This window comes from Periplaneta americana, chromosome 2, assembly GCF_040183065.1.
Source record: "Periplaneta americana isolate PAMFEO1 chromosome 2, P.americana_PAMFEO1_priV1, whole genome shotgun sequence".
Taxonomy (NCBI): domain Eukaryota; kingdom Metazoa; phylum Arthropoda; class Insecta; order Blattodea; family Blattidae; genus Periplaneta; species Periplaneta americana.
The window spans coordinates 191,300,467-191,317,873 of NC_091118.1; the positions used below are offsets into that span (position 1 = coordinate 191,300,467).

At 34.2% G+C, this 17,407-nt stretch overlaps 2 protein-coding genes across 3 annotated transcripts in view; one reads left to right on the forward strand and one right to left on the reverse strand.

The window, feature by feature from the left end:
- LOC138694978 (LIM domain only protein 3-like) overlaps nucleotides 1-17,407 on the reverse strand; it is a 913,591-nt gene that overhangs the window by 130,047 nt on the left and 766,137 nt on the right. The window lies entirely within an intron of this gene.
- LOC138694968 (threonine-rich protein-like) lies at nucleotides 3,816-7,392 on the forward strand. The gene is made up of 2 exons (XM_069819194.1): nucleotides 3,816-3,875; nucleotides 6,675-7,392. The coding sequence occupies exons 1-2, from the start codon at nucleotides 3,858-3,860 to the stop codon at nucleotides 7,143-7,145; spliced, it is 489 nt and encodes a 162-aa protein (XP_069675295.1). The 5' UTR covers nucleotides 3,816-3,857; the 3' UTR covers nucleotides 7,146-7,392.

The window sequence follows — 17,407 nt, forward strand, 5'->3', positions numbered from 1 at the left end:
TTTTATTCATATGGCTAACATATCATCTTGTTAAGAAAGGCAGAAAAAAAGGGAAGATTGGAGAATGCGTGATTTGCAGTGAAAGACCTACTCTTGAGCATACAAACTGTGAATGAATGAATGAATGAATGAATGAATGAATGAATGAATGAATGAATGAATGAATGAATGGACAATTAAATTGTAACCCTTTAGTCCTCTCTAAGTTTCTCCGAGTGTACGCGTACCAATAGTAGAGAAACACTCGTCTAGTCTTTAACTTGGCAAAGCTTAATTTCTCACAATAGTTTATTAAACCTTGTCGGACCGTAACATTTGTCTAACAAATGGATAACTAAGCCCGATGGAATGACTAGCGGTGAATGGAAGGAAGCTATCAAGATGACTGCCAACGTAAGCGCTGTAAGAACCATACCCGGTAGGTCACAGGGCAACCACTTCAGGCGATGCCTCAGTGAGATAGAAACCCTTAGACATGTCCTGGGAGCCTGCCCTTATGGCGAAACATTGCGTATACAGAGGCACCATGCAATTAGAACTAAATTGGCCGATGCCCTTAGAAAATTAAAATACACCATCTATGAAGAAGTCCACGGAACTGCCGACAATGGCAGTAACAGACGAATTGACATAATCGCCATTAGCGAATCCCTGTCTCAGGGTATGATAATCGACCCACCATCAGGTTTGAAACGTACAAAGGACAGTCCGAAGACGTACATGAGGAGAAACGAGCAATCTACGTTCCAGCCATCCCGTATTATAAAGATAAATACCAACTTCACGATATCAGTGTTACGGGATTGATGTTTGGAGCAAGAGGAACGATACCCAACTTCTCTTCTAAATTGTGTAAGACCCTAGGACTGCACAAATCGTTTCTGAATGAACTGGCTCTCCTCATAATTAGAGAGTCAGTCAAACTTTTACGGAACCATTTATATGGACTCTAATTCAGTGCATGGAAAAAATTGACGCACCATTATCATTTTTCTTTTTCCTTCTTAGCTTTCATTGATTTTTTACCTGAAATTATTTCTCTTCTGTAAACTGCCATTGTTTGTTTGTGTATTTGTTTGCCTTTTTCTTACTCTTTTAGCTCTCATCATCTATTTGTTCTTGTATTGTTTTGTATGCTTTGTCTAATGGCAGCCTCTAATTTGAGGAAGCTCCGATAAATAAATAAAACAACTATCGCAATGTCCATATTTTTATATGTTGTACAATATTATAGTATTGTGAAATTTTAATTTCCCTACCAATTTTTTTTCTATTGTTCTACTAAAATAATAGCATATAGCCTATTAACCTTTTTTTATCCTATAGGACACATTGTGATTTTAAGGATTTAATGTGCCACAGGTAGAATTAAATTCGCTCAGTTCTCAAATTGTATTACATTTTGCATATGCAACGTTTACCTCAATATATTTGAAACTAATCTAGAACAAGTATGCGCAGAAAGCTGAATGCACAAGAGATCGATCTGTTGTAGTGCAGTAGGTCTAGACCATCCCTCCGGTCATACCTTAAAACAAGTAAATAATAATAATAATAATAATAATAATAATAATAATAATAATAATAATAATAATAATAGGCTCTAATAATAATAATAATAATAATAATAATAATAATAATATCAATAATTTTTTGTATACATCTGAAGTCTGATTAGTGCAATATGTAGCTAATCGGCGATATATGCAATGGAGAGGGAAAGGAATTGGCCACCCTACCCCATTATCTCCTGGCCTAGTTGCCTCATAAATGGTGCTACGTTAGTATCACTTGTGAGGTTCGGACCTGTCTTCGGACAGTTGACCAAACAACAACAATAATAATAATAATAATAATACTAACAATAATAATAATAATAATAATAATCTATACTAATAATAAATCTGTAGCCGAAATTTTTCTGGTAATTTTCGATTTTCCAAAAATAATTGGTCCTAACATATACAATTAACCACCCTGAAACCGAAAATCGCTTTTTTGAAATTTTTGTTTGTATGTCTGTCTGTCTGTCTGTCTGTCTGCATGTTTGTTACCTTTTCACGCGATAATGGCTGAACGGATTTCGATGAAAATTGGAATATGTATTAAGTTCGTTGTAACTTAGATTTTAGGCTATATGGCATTCAAAATACATTATTTAAAAGGGGGTTATAAGGGGGACTGAATTAAATAAATCGAAATATCTCGCTTATTATTGATTTTTGTGAAAAATGTTACATAACAAAAGTTTCTTTAAAAATAATTTCCGATAAGTGTTATTCCTTGAAAAAGTTTGATAGGACTGATATTTAATGAGATAAATGAATTTGAAAATTAAAATAACTGCCATCTAAGGCCATGTAATGAATTAAAAAACAAATGACTTCGTCTATAAGGGGCCTTGGACAGCAACAATCGAAAGCTATGAAAGATAGCCTACAGATAATGTTTCTGTGTTTGTATGAAGCAATATCAGAAGCTAAATTAACCGATTTGTATAATTAATTATTAATTCACCATTGGAAAGTGTAGTTTCTCTAGATGGACATAATGCTATAATGTTATTACAGTAACTTCTGAGTGAATCGAGGGCAGGTAAGATTAAAATAGCTTCTTATGCACAGAAAACCTGATAGGCTATTCTGTACATTCATTTCCTTTATTTCCTAAAATAATTTTTATGACCAAATGAGTGGTCTCTGGATCAAAATGATCGCATTTTAATTATGCAAATACAATTTAAATTAAGTAACATAATAAACGATTTATCCTTATATCAAACAGGAATGTTCCCTGGATCAAATGTCCTATTTTAATTATGTAATTACTTTATATTTATTTTTAACGGGTGCAGCGGAGCGCACGGGTACGGCTAGTAATAATAATAATAATAAACCTCCACTTAGCTCAGAATTGGTGAACGATCATATAAAACACTAAATTATAACTTGTTTTCAGTACAATAATTATCACTCCAGTCGTTATAGCTGCTTTTTCAAAATCGGATTTCGCTACCTATCGTAGGTCTCTAAATTCATGACGATACTGGGTGGTCACCTGTCTCATACACTGATCGAAATTTCAAGAGAGAATTTATTCCCTATGAGGATCGAATCATTATGTATCAGTCGTAGTGGCATAAAAAAATTGAAGTCTTAAACAATTTTGAACTGAATAAACAATTGAGGTGCCACATAAAATTTTTAGTCGCCATGGCGACCAGGCGCCAGGAATTTGTCTACCGCTGACTTTTACAATAAGTAAAACGCATCTATATACTTTAGATCTAATTAAAGGCTGGAATTAACAAATGGAAAAAATATATAAATGTCAGAACAAAGTTAAAATAAAACAAATTATGAGTGCGTGAAAAATTCTTCATTCCTTCTGATAAAACATATTTTAGTCCTTGCTAATGACATACACGTTACCAAACTCTTCTACTGGAGCACTCATTTCCAACCGCCTAGCTTTGTTTTGTTTTCGTATGTTCACTGAACTGAGTAGCGTTGGTTGCTGCCGAGCTATACTACATACTCGTACATACCTACATTGCTCCGGTTGCTTGGAGGCTTTAGGTAACCAAACACAGGACTACAATGACGCAGCGGTTGAAGATACTGCTGTCGAGTTTGTCTTGATTTATACAGGTTATAATATATTATAGTCGGAAATCCAATAATTCTGGTATAAATACTCGTTAATCATGCCTACACATCTTGTTTGTAAGCATATTTCGTGGGCGGAGAAGTGATTTATTGTTAACCTTAAGTTGTTATTTAAAGATCCACCTGTACACACATGCCCACCACCTATATATACATTCCTGTCTTATCGTTGGGTATCATACCAGCAACATGATGGCCAACAACGCGGTAAGTCCTCTCTTGTTTCTTAAGGTTATATTCTTATTTTAAAATAATAGATTCCAATGGAAATATAGACAGACACTTGTACTAGGGAAATGAATTAATTTGTTTTGATTTACCATATATTTAGTTAACTGTCTAACATAATCTTTAGGAGAGATTTAAAACAGTACAATCTCCATTAAAATTAAGTTACAGAATGTGCCAGATACGACGATGTAGAAGAATACTGAAATAGTCTATATTTTTCTCTTATTTTTTCACTAAATCTATGCTAGAAGCCTGTTCATCAAGTACTCGTGTTCTTCAGATGCCCAGCATTCACGCCATCTTTTGAGTGATCTACTTTAGATCTTCTACTTGTAGGTTTCAGTTCTTTGACCGCTTTCATTACTCTGGTATTCCTGTTCTATCCACATGTTCATTCCATCATTTACTTTATCTCTCACAAACTTATTTATGTTGTGGTTGAGTTTTAGAGAAGGCTTTACAGTCTTGATTCTCTCAGGATAAGTAAAGAATTATTATTGTTATTATTGTTAATAAAATTATTATTATTATTATTATCTCTACTATTATTATTATAATTTGTGTCTTGTATGTTACTACTGGGTGTTCAGTTCAAAATGTGTCATGGCTCGCTGTATGCCGTCATGTGGCTAGTCGATGAGCCTAGAGAATTCAATCTTCCAACACTTCCGCAGAGGTGTATAACCTAAGAGGCAGAGAAGTTGCCTAGCAAGTACGGAGTTCATTCTGAAGAGTACGTACCGATACGTACGGTAACGCCGGTAGTGGCAGGAATGTGAACTGTTTGGAAATACGTACTGTCGGGATATGGGGAGAGGGTTAATACGATTACTTACGTATTTGTTGACATTAACTTCGACGGTCAACATGGACACGGAGCATTTGATTTGTGTTGTGGAATGTTACCGTACGCAACCGATGATAACAAATACCTTGCGTACGACTTGCCGGCGCAAAACACAGTTCGAAAGAGGTTATGGTAGCACACAGACCGTACAGACAGCTATCTGTTGCTACGACGTTCAACTTATACCGTACACGTTCTCAAGTTCAGATTGAAGAACGCCTTAAATAATAGGCAACTTCTCTAACATATAAGCTGAAACTCGCTTCAAATCGGTGACCCAACAACAGTGACGTGATGACACACTTTGAAATGAACACCCAGTATTATTTTTAATGTCTGCTTTCCTGACTCTGTATTTAAATGTTTTAATAGACTAGGCCTACATCATCTTCTTCATGCTTTAATCTCTATGGTTCTCATTAATTCAAGTGCTGTTTTAGACGTTTGGTTTTTATGTAGAGCTAAAATTGTTTTCCTTACAAGTTATAAGGGTATTACACTTGTATTCCCATTCTTCTCCATCGGTTTGGAAGTAAATCCCGAAAAGACAAAGTATATGATTATGTCTCGTGACCAGAATATTGTACGAAATGGAAATATAAAAATTGGAGATTTATCCTTCGAAGGAGTGGAAAAATTCAAATATCTTGGAGCAACAATAACAAATATAAATGACACTCGGGAGGAAATTAAACGCAGAATAAATATGGGAAATGCGTGTTATTATTCGGTTGAGAAGCTTTTATCATCTAGTCTGCTGTCAAAAAGTCTGAAAGTTATAAAACAGTTATATTACCGGTTGTTCTGTATGGTTGTGAAACTTGGACTCTCACTCTGAGAGAGGAACATAGGTTAAGGGTGTTTGAGAATAAGGTGCTTAGGAAAATATTTGGGGCTAAGCGGGATGAAGTTACAGGAGAATGGAGAAAGTTACACAACGCAGAACTGCACGCATTGTATTCTTTGCCTGACATAATTAGGAACATTAAATCCAGACGTTTGAGATGGGCAGGGCATGTAGCACGTATGGGCAAATCCAGAAATGCATATAGAGTGTTAGTTGGAAGACCAGAGGGAAAAAGACCTTTGGGGAGGCCGAGACGTAGATGGGAAGATAATATCAAAATGGATTTGAGGGAAGTGGGATATGATGATAGAGACTGGGTTAATCTTGCACAGGATAGGGACCGATGGCGGGCTTATGTGAGGGCGGCAATGAACCTTCGGGTTACTTAAAAGCCATTTGTAAGTAAGTAAGTAAGTCATTTGTATTCATCTTACACTAAAATTATTTAATTTTAGCACAACTGCGCTATCAAACTGAAAACAATCACGATTTGTAGATCATGGAACAAGGGTGGCCATATAACGTGCACATGTTCCTGATATGGCCACAAGGTAGACTTTTGGAATGTGGGACGTTTTGGACCATTAAAGCTATATTTATGGGGAAAGGAAATTGTTTTAAGAAAGTCCATTAGACTGAGAACGAGTAAGAAAAAAGTGCTTTACATTTTTTTCAAAATGGCTGCTAGAAAAATTCTCAAACCTTGGCATGGCTATATCAGGGACACCTACCTTATTAATTTTTCTCCTTGTATTCCACATCTTGTTCTCTTTGTATTCCACTTGTTCTCCTTGTATTTCCTGTATTTCCCTTTTTCTACTCGTATTCTCTTCGCAAGCCTTGTGTTCAATTTGTTTTCAATTTGTTCTCATTGATAATTTATTTTACCATTGCCATTTAATGTTACTTAGAAAGGTTAGCACACACATTACGTTCTGTAATTATCGAAAGAAACGTTTCCGGACCCGATTTTGTAAATGAAAGTTGTTCATGTTTATCTCCATTATCCCTAGAAAGTTTGTAAAAAGAAACAGAATCAGCTTGTCGTTATAATTCACTAGAGATTTGCTAATGTTCCCAGATGTTCGTGTTCCTGGCGCTTTGCGTGTATACAACCATCGCCCACCACGGCGAGTTTAAAGGCTTGGGAGGACATGTAGGGCTTGGGAGACATCAGGGAATCCACCACGTCTACCACCATCCTGCACCGACTGCTCACGCAAAGCATACAACGCACCCTCACATACACAAGCCAACACACACACACAAAACACACACACACAAGCCAACGACGACAACTGCAGCACCAACAACGGCCGAAGAAATAACTGCAGCATCAACAACGGACGAAGAAACAACTGTAGAACCAACAACGGTCGAAGAAACAACTGCAGCACCAACAACGGCCGAAGAAACAACTGCAGCACCAACAACGGCCGAAGAAACAACTGCAGTACCAACAACAACAATAACGGTTGCAGAAACTTCAACAACGGCAGCACCAACGACAACGGCTGCAGCAGCAACGACGGCAGCCACGACATCGCCGTGAAGACGTCGAATGAAGAGACATGAAGCGGCATACCTCGGAAAAATATTTATGACGAAATCGAAATAAACGAATCAATAAAAACGTTTCTTTAATAACCCTTCTCTGTTTCACTGATGCATCATCTGAAATATGTTACTTTGTAGCCTACTATTGAAATGTGTGACAAACTTGTTACGTAGACAACTATGTTCTCTGAGTGTACGAAGCTCTGAATTTACTTGTAATAAATCTTGTTCATATAAAATAATTAATATTATTTCATTTAGGGTTTTGGCTTGAAGCATGAAAAGGATTTTCTACATGATATGTAAAACATATAATTAACGTAAAAATACCTCCAGGATCTTATGCAAGGTTTTGAACCCTCCTTGAACTAAAAAAAAGAGATATGTTTAGATCTGAGTACCTTTTTTTATCCATAATCGTTTTCCTTTCTCTAATTTTTCACTGTCAGAGTAACAAAATCTACATCGACGTAAGGCATAATCCTCCTACCCCTCCTTCAATATAATCCCTGTGCTTGGTGCTGCGGTACACTAGAATTGTAACCATACTATCTTTATTATAGAGAAGTCAACCGCCTAGTACCGACCTTGTAATAAGATGAAGCCCACACAATATTATATTTAACTTGTTTGTCAAAATTGTATGACTGAAATAAATTACGTTTCAAAGATAAGGATATTAATAAATATACCGTTACGTAATAATAATAATAATAATAATAATAATAATAATAATAATAATAATAATAATATTAATGCATGGCACCACTGCCCTTGAAGGAATGTCCTATACCCAATATAACAAATTGAACTATTTTAACAGTAACTGGTGGCAAATAGAGGAAATTTTCAACCTAACGGTGAATTTTAACAAAACTTTTGCTTCAAATTTAGTGGCTTTTTGAGTTCAATCTGTATAAATTATTCGAATTCGTTATTAGCAAGCAATATGCGGGCGTATCTGAATTACGAACAAAATGGTCTTGAGAGGGTTTTGAATCTAGAGGATTCATATGAGAGGTCCAACTGGCATATTACACTGACATAATGATCATAGCATTCCTTCTCTTAAGAAATAAGAAACTCGGATCTTGTAATTGTAACCCAGAACATTCTTTCTGGGATCAATAAATAGAAGCTTACAGAACAATAGCTCGTCCAAATCATTTTTTGCGCGTTGGGATATGAAGATAGAATGTGGAAGAAACACGTTAGCCACATAAGTAAATTGACGCTCTGGTTTCAAAGTGTGCACGTCGTTAAAAATACAGAAATAATTTCAATAATAATAATAATAATAATAATAATAATAATAATAATAATAATGATAATAATAATAATAATTTATTTATTTAGAATATTAATGTGCGAAACAACAGCACAAGGCCAATTACAGTTTAGCACAGGAACAAAACGAAACAAAACAACAAATGATGATGAGAATGAATGATAGAAAATGGCAATGAGATGAAAATACAATCAATGTAATAGTATACATTACTCAATTGACCAAAATGCAACAAAATAAATAGCACAAATAATATTATTAAAATTAGTTCAGTGAGATAATTAAAATGATGGGAATTAAATAAAATTTATTATAAATGAATTAATGAAACCATATAAATGAAGACAGGAATCATATAATTAATATTGTAAGTTATGCAAATGACGAGAATAGTATGATACATATCTAACAATGGCATAAATAATAAAACTGACATAAAACTCGAAAAGTATATACTACACATTAAATGGATCCAAGTTCAATCCATGCAAATTAGCATATTTAATACTTCTGCAGACCGGAGACAGAGATTTAGAATTCCTATTATAAAACAATTTATGAAATCTTAAACCCTTAGCAGGAATACGAAGACTGATATTGCTTATGAAAGATTCACAATCAATATCACCCTTAATGACTTTACAAAAAAATAAATAATCAAGATCCTGACGTCTGGTGAACAAACTACCGCAATTGAAATATTCGCAATTAGTCTCATAGTTATAATCGAAATTTGGTAAAAATCTATAAGAACACAGGGAAATAAATTTTCTTTGAATATTCTCCAATTTAGCAGAGTCAGTGGAAGTAATGGAGTTCCATACAACAGATGCATATTCAAGCTTGGATCTAACCAATGTATAGTATAAAATTAATAAACACATAGGAGTAGAAAAAGAATAAGTTATAGACCTAATTAGACCAAGCATTCTTAATGAATGAGTATAAATATATTGCACATGATCATGAAAATATAATTTTGAATCAAGTAGAACACCAAGATCTCTAATACAATCTCTCTTAGTAATTACGACATTACTAAGAGAATAATTAAATTTTTGGGAAATAGTTTTCCGTGAGAAGAAAATAACAAAAGTTTTGGATTGATTAATTTTCATTCCATTTTCAACAGACCATTGTAAAATTGAATTAATGTCATTTTGAAGAATTTGACAATCAGCCGAACTATTAATTTTACGAAAGATTTGATAATAATAATAATAATAATAATAATAATAATAATAATAATCATTTATTTATTTATTTATACTGGCAGAGTTAAGGTCATACGGCCTTTTCTTACACTCTACCAGGTGACAAAGTATAAAAGAAGTGAAAATTTAACAAAAAGTTAAAGAAAAAGTACTAACATATTACAAAAAGTAATAGCATAACAAAATGAACACTAAACAATATGAAGATAATACCATAGAAAAGATAAGAAAGTAAAATACAGACCTAAAGATTGGAATGTAATAAAAGCAATTCAGTTTGTACAGATAGTTAAATGGGAAAAAACGTAAGGAAGGATACAAGAAATGGAAAGTAATAAATAAAAAAATAAAAAATACGAAATTTAAAATAACAGAATCAACAATAAAAAGGGTGCGGTAATAAATTCATCTGGCGGAACATGTTTTTACTAAACTATCGCAGAGAAAAGGGTTTATAAGTGAAACGAATGTGAACACTACACTACAGAGTACACTCACAAGGCCGAGTGCAGATTCGGTTCAGCTGGAAAATGCGCTACCGCCTAAGCCAGTGATGTCAAAGCAAGCGCATTTTTCTGACCTTGACGTTGTGCGCGGGCATCAAGCGCTAAGTATGGAAAGAGGCAGGGTTGTGTATATGAGTAAGCAGCCTGTAGGCTTAAGAAAACAGTGGTGCACAAACTTCAAACGGAACGTGACATTTTATGTCGTTATTTTTATATGGCTTCTTTCTGTTTGATATTATCTATATTGTCTGTAAAACAAAAGTACTAATACCAATTTCTTGATATTGAAGTTGTATTTTAAACGTTAATAACATAATAAAGAGATAAGAAGGAATATTCACATAAATTCCATAGTAGTACAACTACACTGTACTAAATGGATGAAACACATCAATCATAAAGAAAGGGATATCTTTTAGACAATTATATCTTTGTCCCCTTTGCTGTGGAGACCTTCGGTCCTTGGAGTCATGACGCTAAAGTTTCGGTATCTCATCGGCCAAATTTTGATCTCCATTACTGGTGATCGCCGTTGCACTACTTATTTGCGTCAACGCTTAAGTATTGCTATTCAACGCGGAAATGCAGTGAGCGTTTTGGGTACTCTTCCAGAGTCCAGCCCTTTGGACGAACTTTTTCTCCTGTAAAATTTTTTTTATCTCTATGTAAATGTTTATATTTAGTGTAATTGTTACGGTGAAAATATTGTTAATCCAATAATTTTTTATTTATTTTTTTTTCATAAGTGTATATTATTTTTGGGAGTGTTTTTGTAAGTAATTTTATGAGGTTGTTATTGATATGCTGATAAATTATTTGTAATGATATTTCATTATATAACATATTGCAGTAATAAGTTTTAAGCTAGCTTCATTTTGTAGATCTGTGGTGCTTGTCAGTTTCTTGTTGTTTTAGCAATTTAATTAAGTAAATAAATAAAAAAAAAGAGATTGAGTATGGCATGACAAGTTGTAATTGATATTGATGGTACCTTTAGCCCTATAAAAATAATCAATAAACTAATCAAAACAATATTACAGTACAAAGCAAAGTTACCTAGGTGCTATATATGTTTTAAGTGTAACTAATATTCCATAACAAAACTCTTATTATGCTTTTAAGGTGAAATTGGTGAGCAACTTCCTATCATCAGAATATTAAATTATTTTCTCGATATCTGCTGAAGCTATAGAGCTGACATTTTTACAACACATGGGCACGTATCTTTTGCTTATGATGTAACAGTAGTTGCTTTGTTAATTCATTTCCTTACAAACAATTTCCATGCGAATATTTTCAAAACTTTCAATACACTAGCTTGAGTAATACGTATATACGGTATATTAGATTTACGAAAACATTCTGTAAGGCTACTAAATAAATAGGCCTATACCTGAAAATTTCACTTTTCTATACGAAAAATTGAGAAAATATTTCTTTTGAATAAAAAAAAAACAAACTTGTGAAAAATGTGCATTAAAATTAAAACTTACATTCTTATAATGCACTTATACTTCAGAGGTACATCTAAAAATTAACATGGATACAGTTTTAATAAGTTGTCTTCCATTTATCTATTGAATCAGTGCTGGCCATCCCTGAATATAGCTCGACCAAGCGGCATATACCACCTCTTTCGTCTGTCTCTTTCCTTTCCGCTGTAAAGCGCTCAGGCTCTCCTGGGCTCTAAAGCGCGCGCTTGCTCCTATGGGCATCAATTGACATGCCTGGCCTAAGCTATGGTGGCACTTGTAAGATAAACTTCCACTTTGCATAAATACATCAAATTCTGATTTGCCAATATTCAGGCAAGCAAGATGAAAACGAATACCACAGGGCCCCACAAATTTAAGAAATTGCTGTGTTCCGAGTAAGGCCGAATATTACATAAAACACAGGTGTCCTTACTAGGAGCCATAGCAATACGAGCTACGAGGTACAGACTATGCTTTACAATTCGGGCAGCTACTCGCAAAAAACCGAACATCATGACGGCTGAAGACCGAATATAATAATAATAATAATAATAATAATAATAATAATAATAATAATAATAATAATAATAATAATATAATAATAATACTAATAATAATAATAATAATAACAACAATCTATACTAATAATAAATCTGTAGCCGAAAATTTTCTGGTAATTTTCGATTTTCCAAAAACAATTGGTCCTAACATATATAATTAACCACCCTGAAACCGAAAATCGCATTTTTTTTTTTTAAATTTTTGTTTGTATGTCTGTCTTTATGTTTGTTACCTTTTCACGCAATAATGGCTGAACCGATTTATATGAAAATTGGAATATAAATTAAGTTCGTTGTAACTTAGATTTTAGGCTATATGGCATTCAAAATACTTTATTTAAAAGGGGGGTTATAAGGGGGCCTGAATTAAATAAATCGAAATATCTCGCTTATTATTGATTTTTGTGAAAAATGTTACATAACAAACGTTTCTTTAAAAATGATTTCCGATAAGTTGTATTCTTTACAAAATTTTGATAGGACTGATATTTAATGAGATAAATAAGTTTCAAAATTAAAATAACGCCATCTAAGACGGTGCAATGAATTAAGGGGCCTTGGACAACAACAATCGAAACAGGGGCCTTGGACATCAACAATCGAAAGCTATTTAACATAGCCTACAGAGAATGTTTCTGTGTTTGTATGAAGCCATATCAAAAGCTAAATTAACCGATTTGTATAATTAATTATTATTTCACCATTGGAAAGTGTAGTTTCTCTAGATGGACATAGGCCTAATGCTATAATGTTATTACAGTAACGTCTGAGTAAATCGAGGACAGGTAAGATTAAAATAGCTTCTTATGCACAGAAAATTTGATAGGCTATTTTGTACATTCGTTTTCTGTATTTCTTAAAATAATATTTATGTACACTCATTTTAATATCAGAGAATTAACGAACAACGAGAGTGTATTGATTTAGTATGCAGTAACAGTACGTGAGCTTAGCAATCCATTATTTTATAATTCAGATTTTAACTATGCCCAATTGAATCGTGTTAAAATACATAAAATAGACTATATATGTAATAAATGCAATGCAAAAAAATTGGGTAATGAGCGAAGCAGATTATCTTGCGCTGTTGTAAAAGTTGTTCCCTGGATCAAACGTCCTATTTTAATTATGTAATTAATTTATATTTATTTCTAACAGGTGGAGCGGAGCGCACGGGTACGGCTAGTAATAATAATAATAATAATAATAATAATAATAATAATAATAATAATAATAATAATAATCTTCTTCTTCACTATCACGGATTAGACTTGCATCCTGTCACGTCTTGATACCAGCAATCTTTTTCTTGATCTCACCGCTTTTCGTCATCCGTCTGGTTTATATTTTAGTGTATGTTTTACTATTCTGTCCTTTTCCTTTCTTCCAATATGTTGTATCCATTACTATTTGTTTTCTTGTATACGTTCATTAATTGAGAATATGTTCAGTTCTCTTCTTATATCTTCATTTCGTATTTCATCCAGTAATGTGCAACCTTTTAACTTTTCTTAAAAATTTCATCTCTGCAGTTTGTATCCGTTGTTGTTTTTTGGTTAAAATTCCATGATTGCTTCCATAGGTTAGAAAAAACCTGCACATTACTTTATGAAACTAAAGCTTTGTTTCTTAACTTGTTTTATTTTTTAATGTTATCTGAATTCTACCATACATCATTTGGAATTTATTAATCTTGCTATCTACATCTCTTTCTCGTTCATAATTTACAGTATATCACAATCTAAGAATTTAAAATGAAATATTTGTTCAATTATATTGTCATTTATAATAATAATAATAATAATAATAATAATAATAATAATAATAATAATAATGTAATAGTAATAACAATAGTTATAATAATAACAATAATACTAATAAATATAATAATCATAATAGTAATATTAATAATAATAATAATAATGGTAATAGTAATACCGATAGTAATAATAATAATAATAATAAATAATAACAATAATAATAAATATAATAATAATAATAGTAATAATAATAATAATAATGGTAATAGTAATAACAATAGTGCTTACTTACTTACTAGTTTTAAGGAACCTGGAGGTTCATTGCCGCCCTCACATAAGCCCGCCATCGGTCCCTATCCTGAGCAAGATTAATCCATTCTCTATCATCATATCCCACCTCCCTCAAATCCATTTTAATATTATCTTCCCACCTAAGTCTTGGCCTCCCTAAAGGTCTTTTTCCCTCTGGCCTCCCAACTAACACTCTATATGCATTTCTGGATTCGCCCATACGTGCTACATGCCCTGCCCATCTGAAATGTCTGGATTTAATGTTCCTAAAATAAAATAATAATAATAATAATAATAATAATAATAATAACAATAAATATAATAATCATAATAGTAATAATAATGTTAATAGTAATAACAATTGTAATAATAATAAAAAATAATAACAACAATAATAAATATAATAATCATAATAGTAATAATAATAATACTGGTAATAGTAGTAGTAATAATAATAATAATAATAATAATAATAATAATAATAATAATGTATTGAAGAGCCTAGGCGGCCTGCAGACTGTTGGAAAAATGTCCACGTGCCTCAGCAGATGTGAACAATACGAATGAACGTGTGATGAATACAATGATCACTAAAGTAATTATAGTTGGATTTCGAAACCGGATTTCGCTACCTATCAAATCTCCTCAAATTGATCTCGATGCTAGGCGGACACTGGTCCCATACACTGATCGAAATTCCATGAGAATATTATTTGCCCATCAGGACTCGAACCAGACCGCATTGCGTAACGGGAGTCGAAAGCATGATGCCTTACACCACGACGCTACGGCATGGAACATAAAAAAGTGCAACTAAAGGAGATTTCCAATAAGCCTGTCTTCTTCTCGGGAATATCGAAAAGGAAAGCGGAAACGAAATCATGAACAAGAAGGCAAGAGCTTGAAAATAAGCGTAGATTCTTGCGTCTGGTTACTTTGAATACAAGTTGAATGTACATCGATCATACTTGCTATGCTTGGTGCCGAGAGCAAGTTGCGAGTTCAACAGTCTCCCCACATGTTCCGGTAATGAGTGTTTACATCTGTTTATTCATGTAACTGTGTGAGTAATTCGGTGAATAGCAGAAATAGTACTCATGTAAGACGTACAACTTGGATTTATTAACGACAATAACAAGCTATTTATTTAAAGGCAATTTATATGCAGGGAACGAAAAAAAAAAGAAGTAAAAACAAACAAATTCAGGAGGTAGCCTCTTTACTTTCAGAAGCGACCACATTTTGACCACACATCCAATAAAAAAATCCATTTAAGCTAAGATAAAGATATATATTATTATAATGTACCGAAGTACATATAATATTTCCATGCAGATATTCTGCGTTATCATACGATGAAAGAGTAATGGAACGGAGAAAAATTCTCTCCGACGCCGGGATTTGAACCCGGGTTTTCAGCTCTACGTGCTGACGCTTTATCCACTAAGCCACTCCAGATTCCACCCCGGCGTCGGAAGAATCGTCTCAGTTTTAAGTTCCAACTCTTGGGTTCCCTCTAGTGGCCGCCCTCTGCACTACGTCATAGATATCTATGAACCTAGGACCGAAGTTCACACATGTGCTGAGGTGCACTCGTAATGAGTGATTCCGTCGGATCCCGGCCAACTAGTCACTCATTACGAGTGCACCTCAGCACATGTGTGGACTTCGGTCCTAGGTTCATAGATATCTATGACGTAGTGCAGAGGGCGGCCACTAGAGGGAACCCAAGAGTTGGAACTTAAAACTGAGACGATTCTTCCGACGCCGGGGTGGAATCCGGTGTGGCTTAGTGGATAAAGCGTCAGCACGTAGAGCTGAAAACCCGGGTTCAAATCCCGGCGCCGGAGAGATTTTTCTCCGTTCCATTACTCTTTCATCGTAAGATAAAGATACATTCATTGAAATATACTGCGACATTTGAAAAGTAATGGCAACATAGTTACTGTTTCACACTAAATTTATTTAGATTACTTTTGACATTATATAATTCAAATTATAGTCTCCTGCCATGTCAAAAATACATTGCCAAATTCTTTGAAAACGACGGACTCCATCCCCAGCAGCATTTCGGGTTATCTCTCTCACTGATCAATCTAAAGCTCTTTTGATGTCAACTCTTGATTGAAAGCGAATGCCTTTTTTCCACCTAACTTGTGGTAGTTCAGTATGGCAGGACTTCTCTTCCACAGGCGTCCTGTAATTCCCTAAAGCAGGCCTACAGAAGTCGCAAGAAGGGGAAATATGACGTCAGCCTCACTCCACTTCGTTGGGGATGATCGACTTCCGCCGCGAGAATGAGTGTTGATGCAGCCGAGCGTAACTAGAACGCCATGACCGCACAGGTAGAAGAGGTGGGTGGGGTAAGAAAGGGGAGGAAAGGATTCGCTCTCAGGAGCTACAGTTCTGCAGGTCTTCCCTAAAGCAACGAGTTGCATGTTTTTCTCTCGCAACTTGAATTTTTTTGTTGTTAACTTCAGTGCTGTATTGTTCACTACAAATCAAACACAGCCACTGTATTTATAAAATATGGCTACTTCGAAAATTTCAATATTGCAAATTTATGAAACAATCGCTGCTCTATTATGTAGTACAAGATTTCAATGGTCACCCCTAGGAGCACTGATTTACACACTGTTGCCATTACTTATCCAATTTCCTAGTATTAAACAAATATTAAGTATCTAAGGAATACAAATACACGATTTCAAAGAAAAAAAAAATGTTATGTTTTATTTAACGACGCTCGCAACTGCAGAGGTTATATCAGCGTTGCCGGATGTGCCGGAATTTTGTCCCGCAGGAGTTCTTTTACATGCCAGTAAATCTACTGACATGAGCCTGTCGCATTCAAGCACACTTAAATGCCATCGACCTGGCCCGGGATCGAACCCGCAACCTTGGGCATAGAAGGCCAGCGCTATACCAACTCTCCAGCCAGGTCGACAATTTCAAAGATGTTCTGAAGATAATATCTAGGATCATATATTGAGATGCCCAACAAATGTATCCATATTAATTTAAAAAGCACATTTGACTTTCTTCCCACAACCGAATTTGTTAACATTATGTATTAGTCCTACTTACTTACTTACTTACTTATTGGTTTTTAAGGAACCCGGAGGTTCATTGCCGCCCTCACATAAGCCCGCCATTGGTCCCT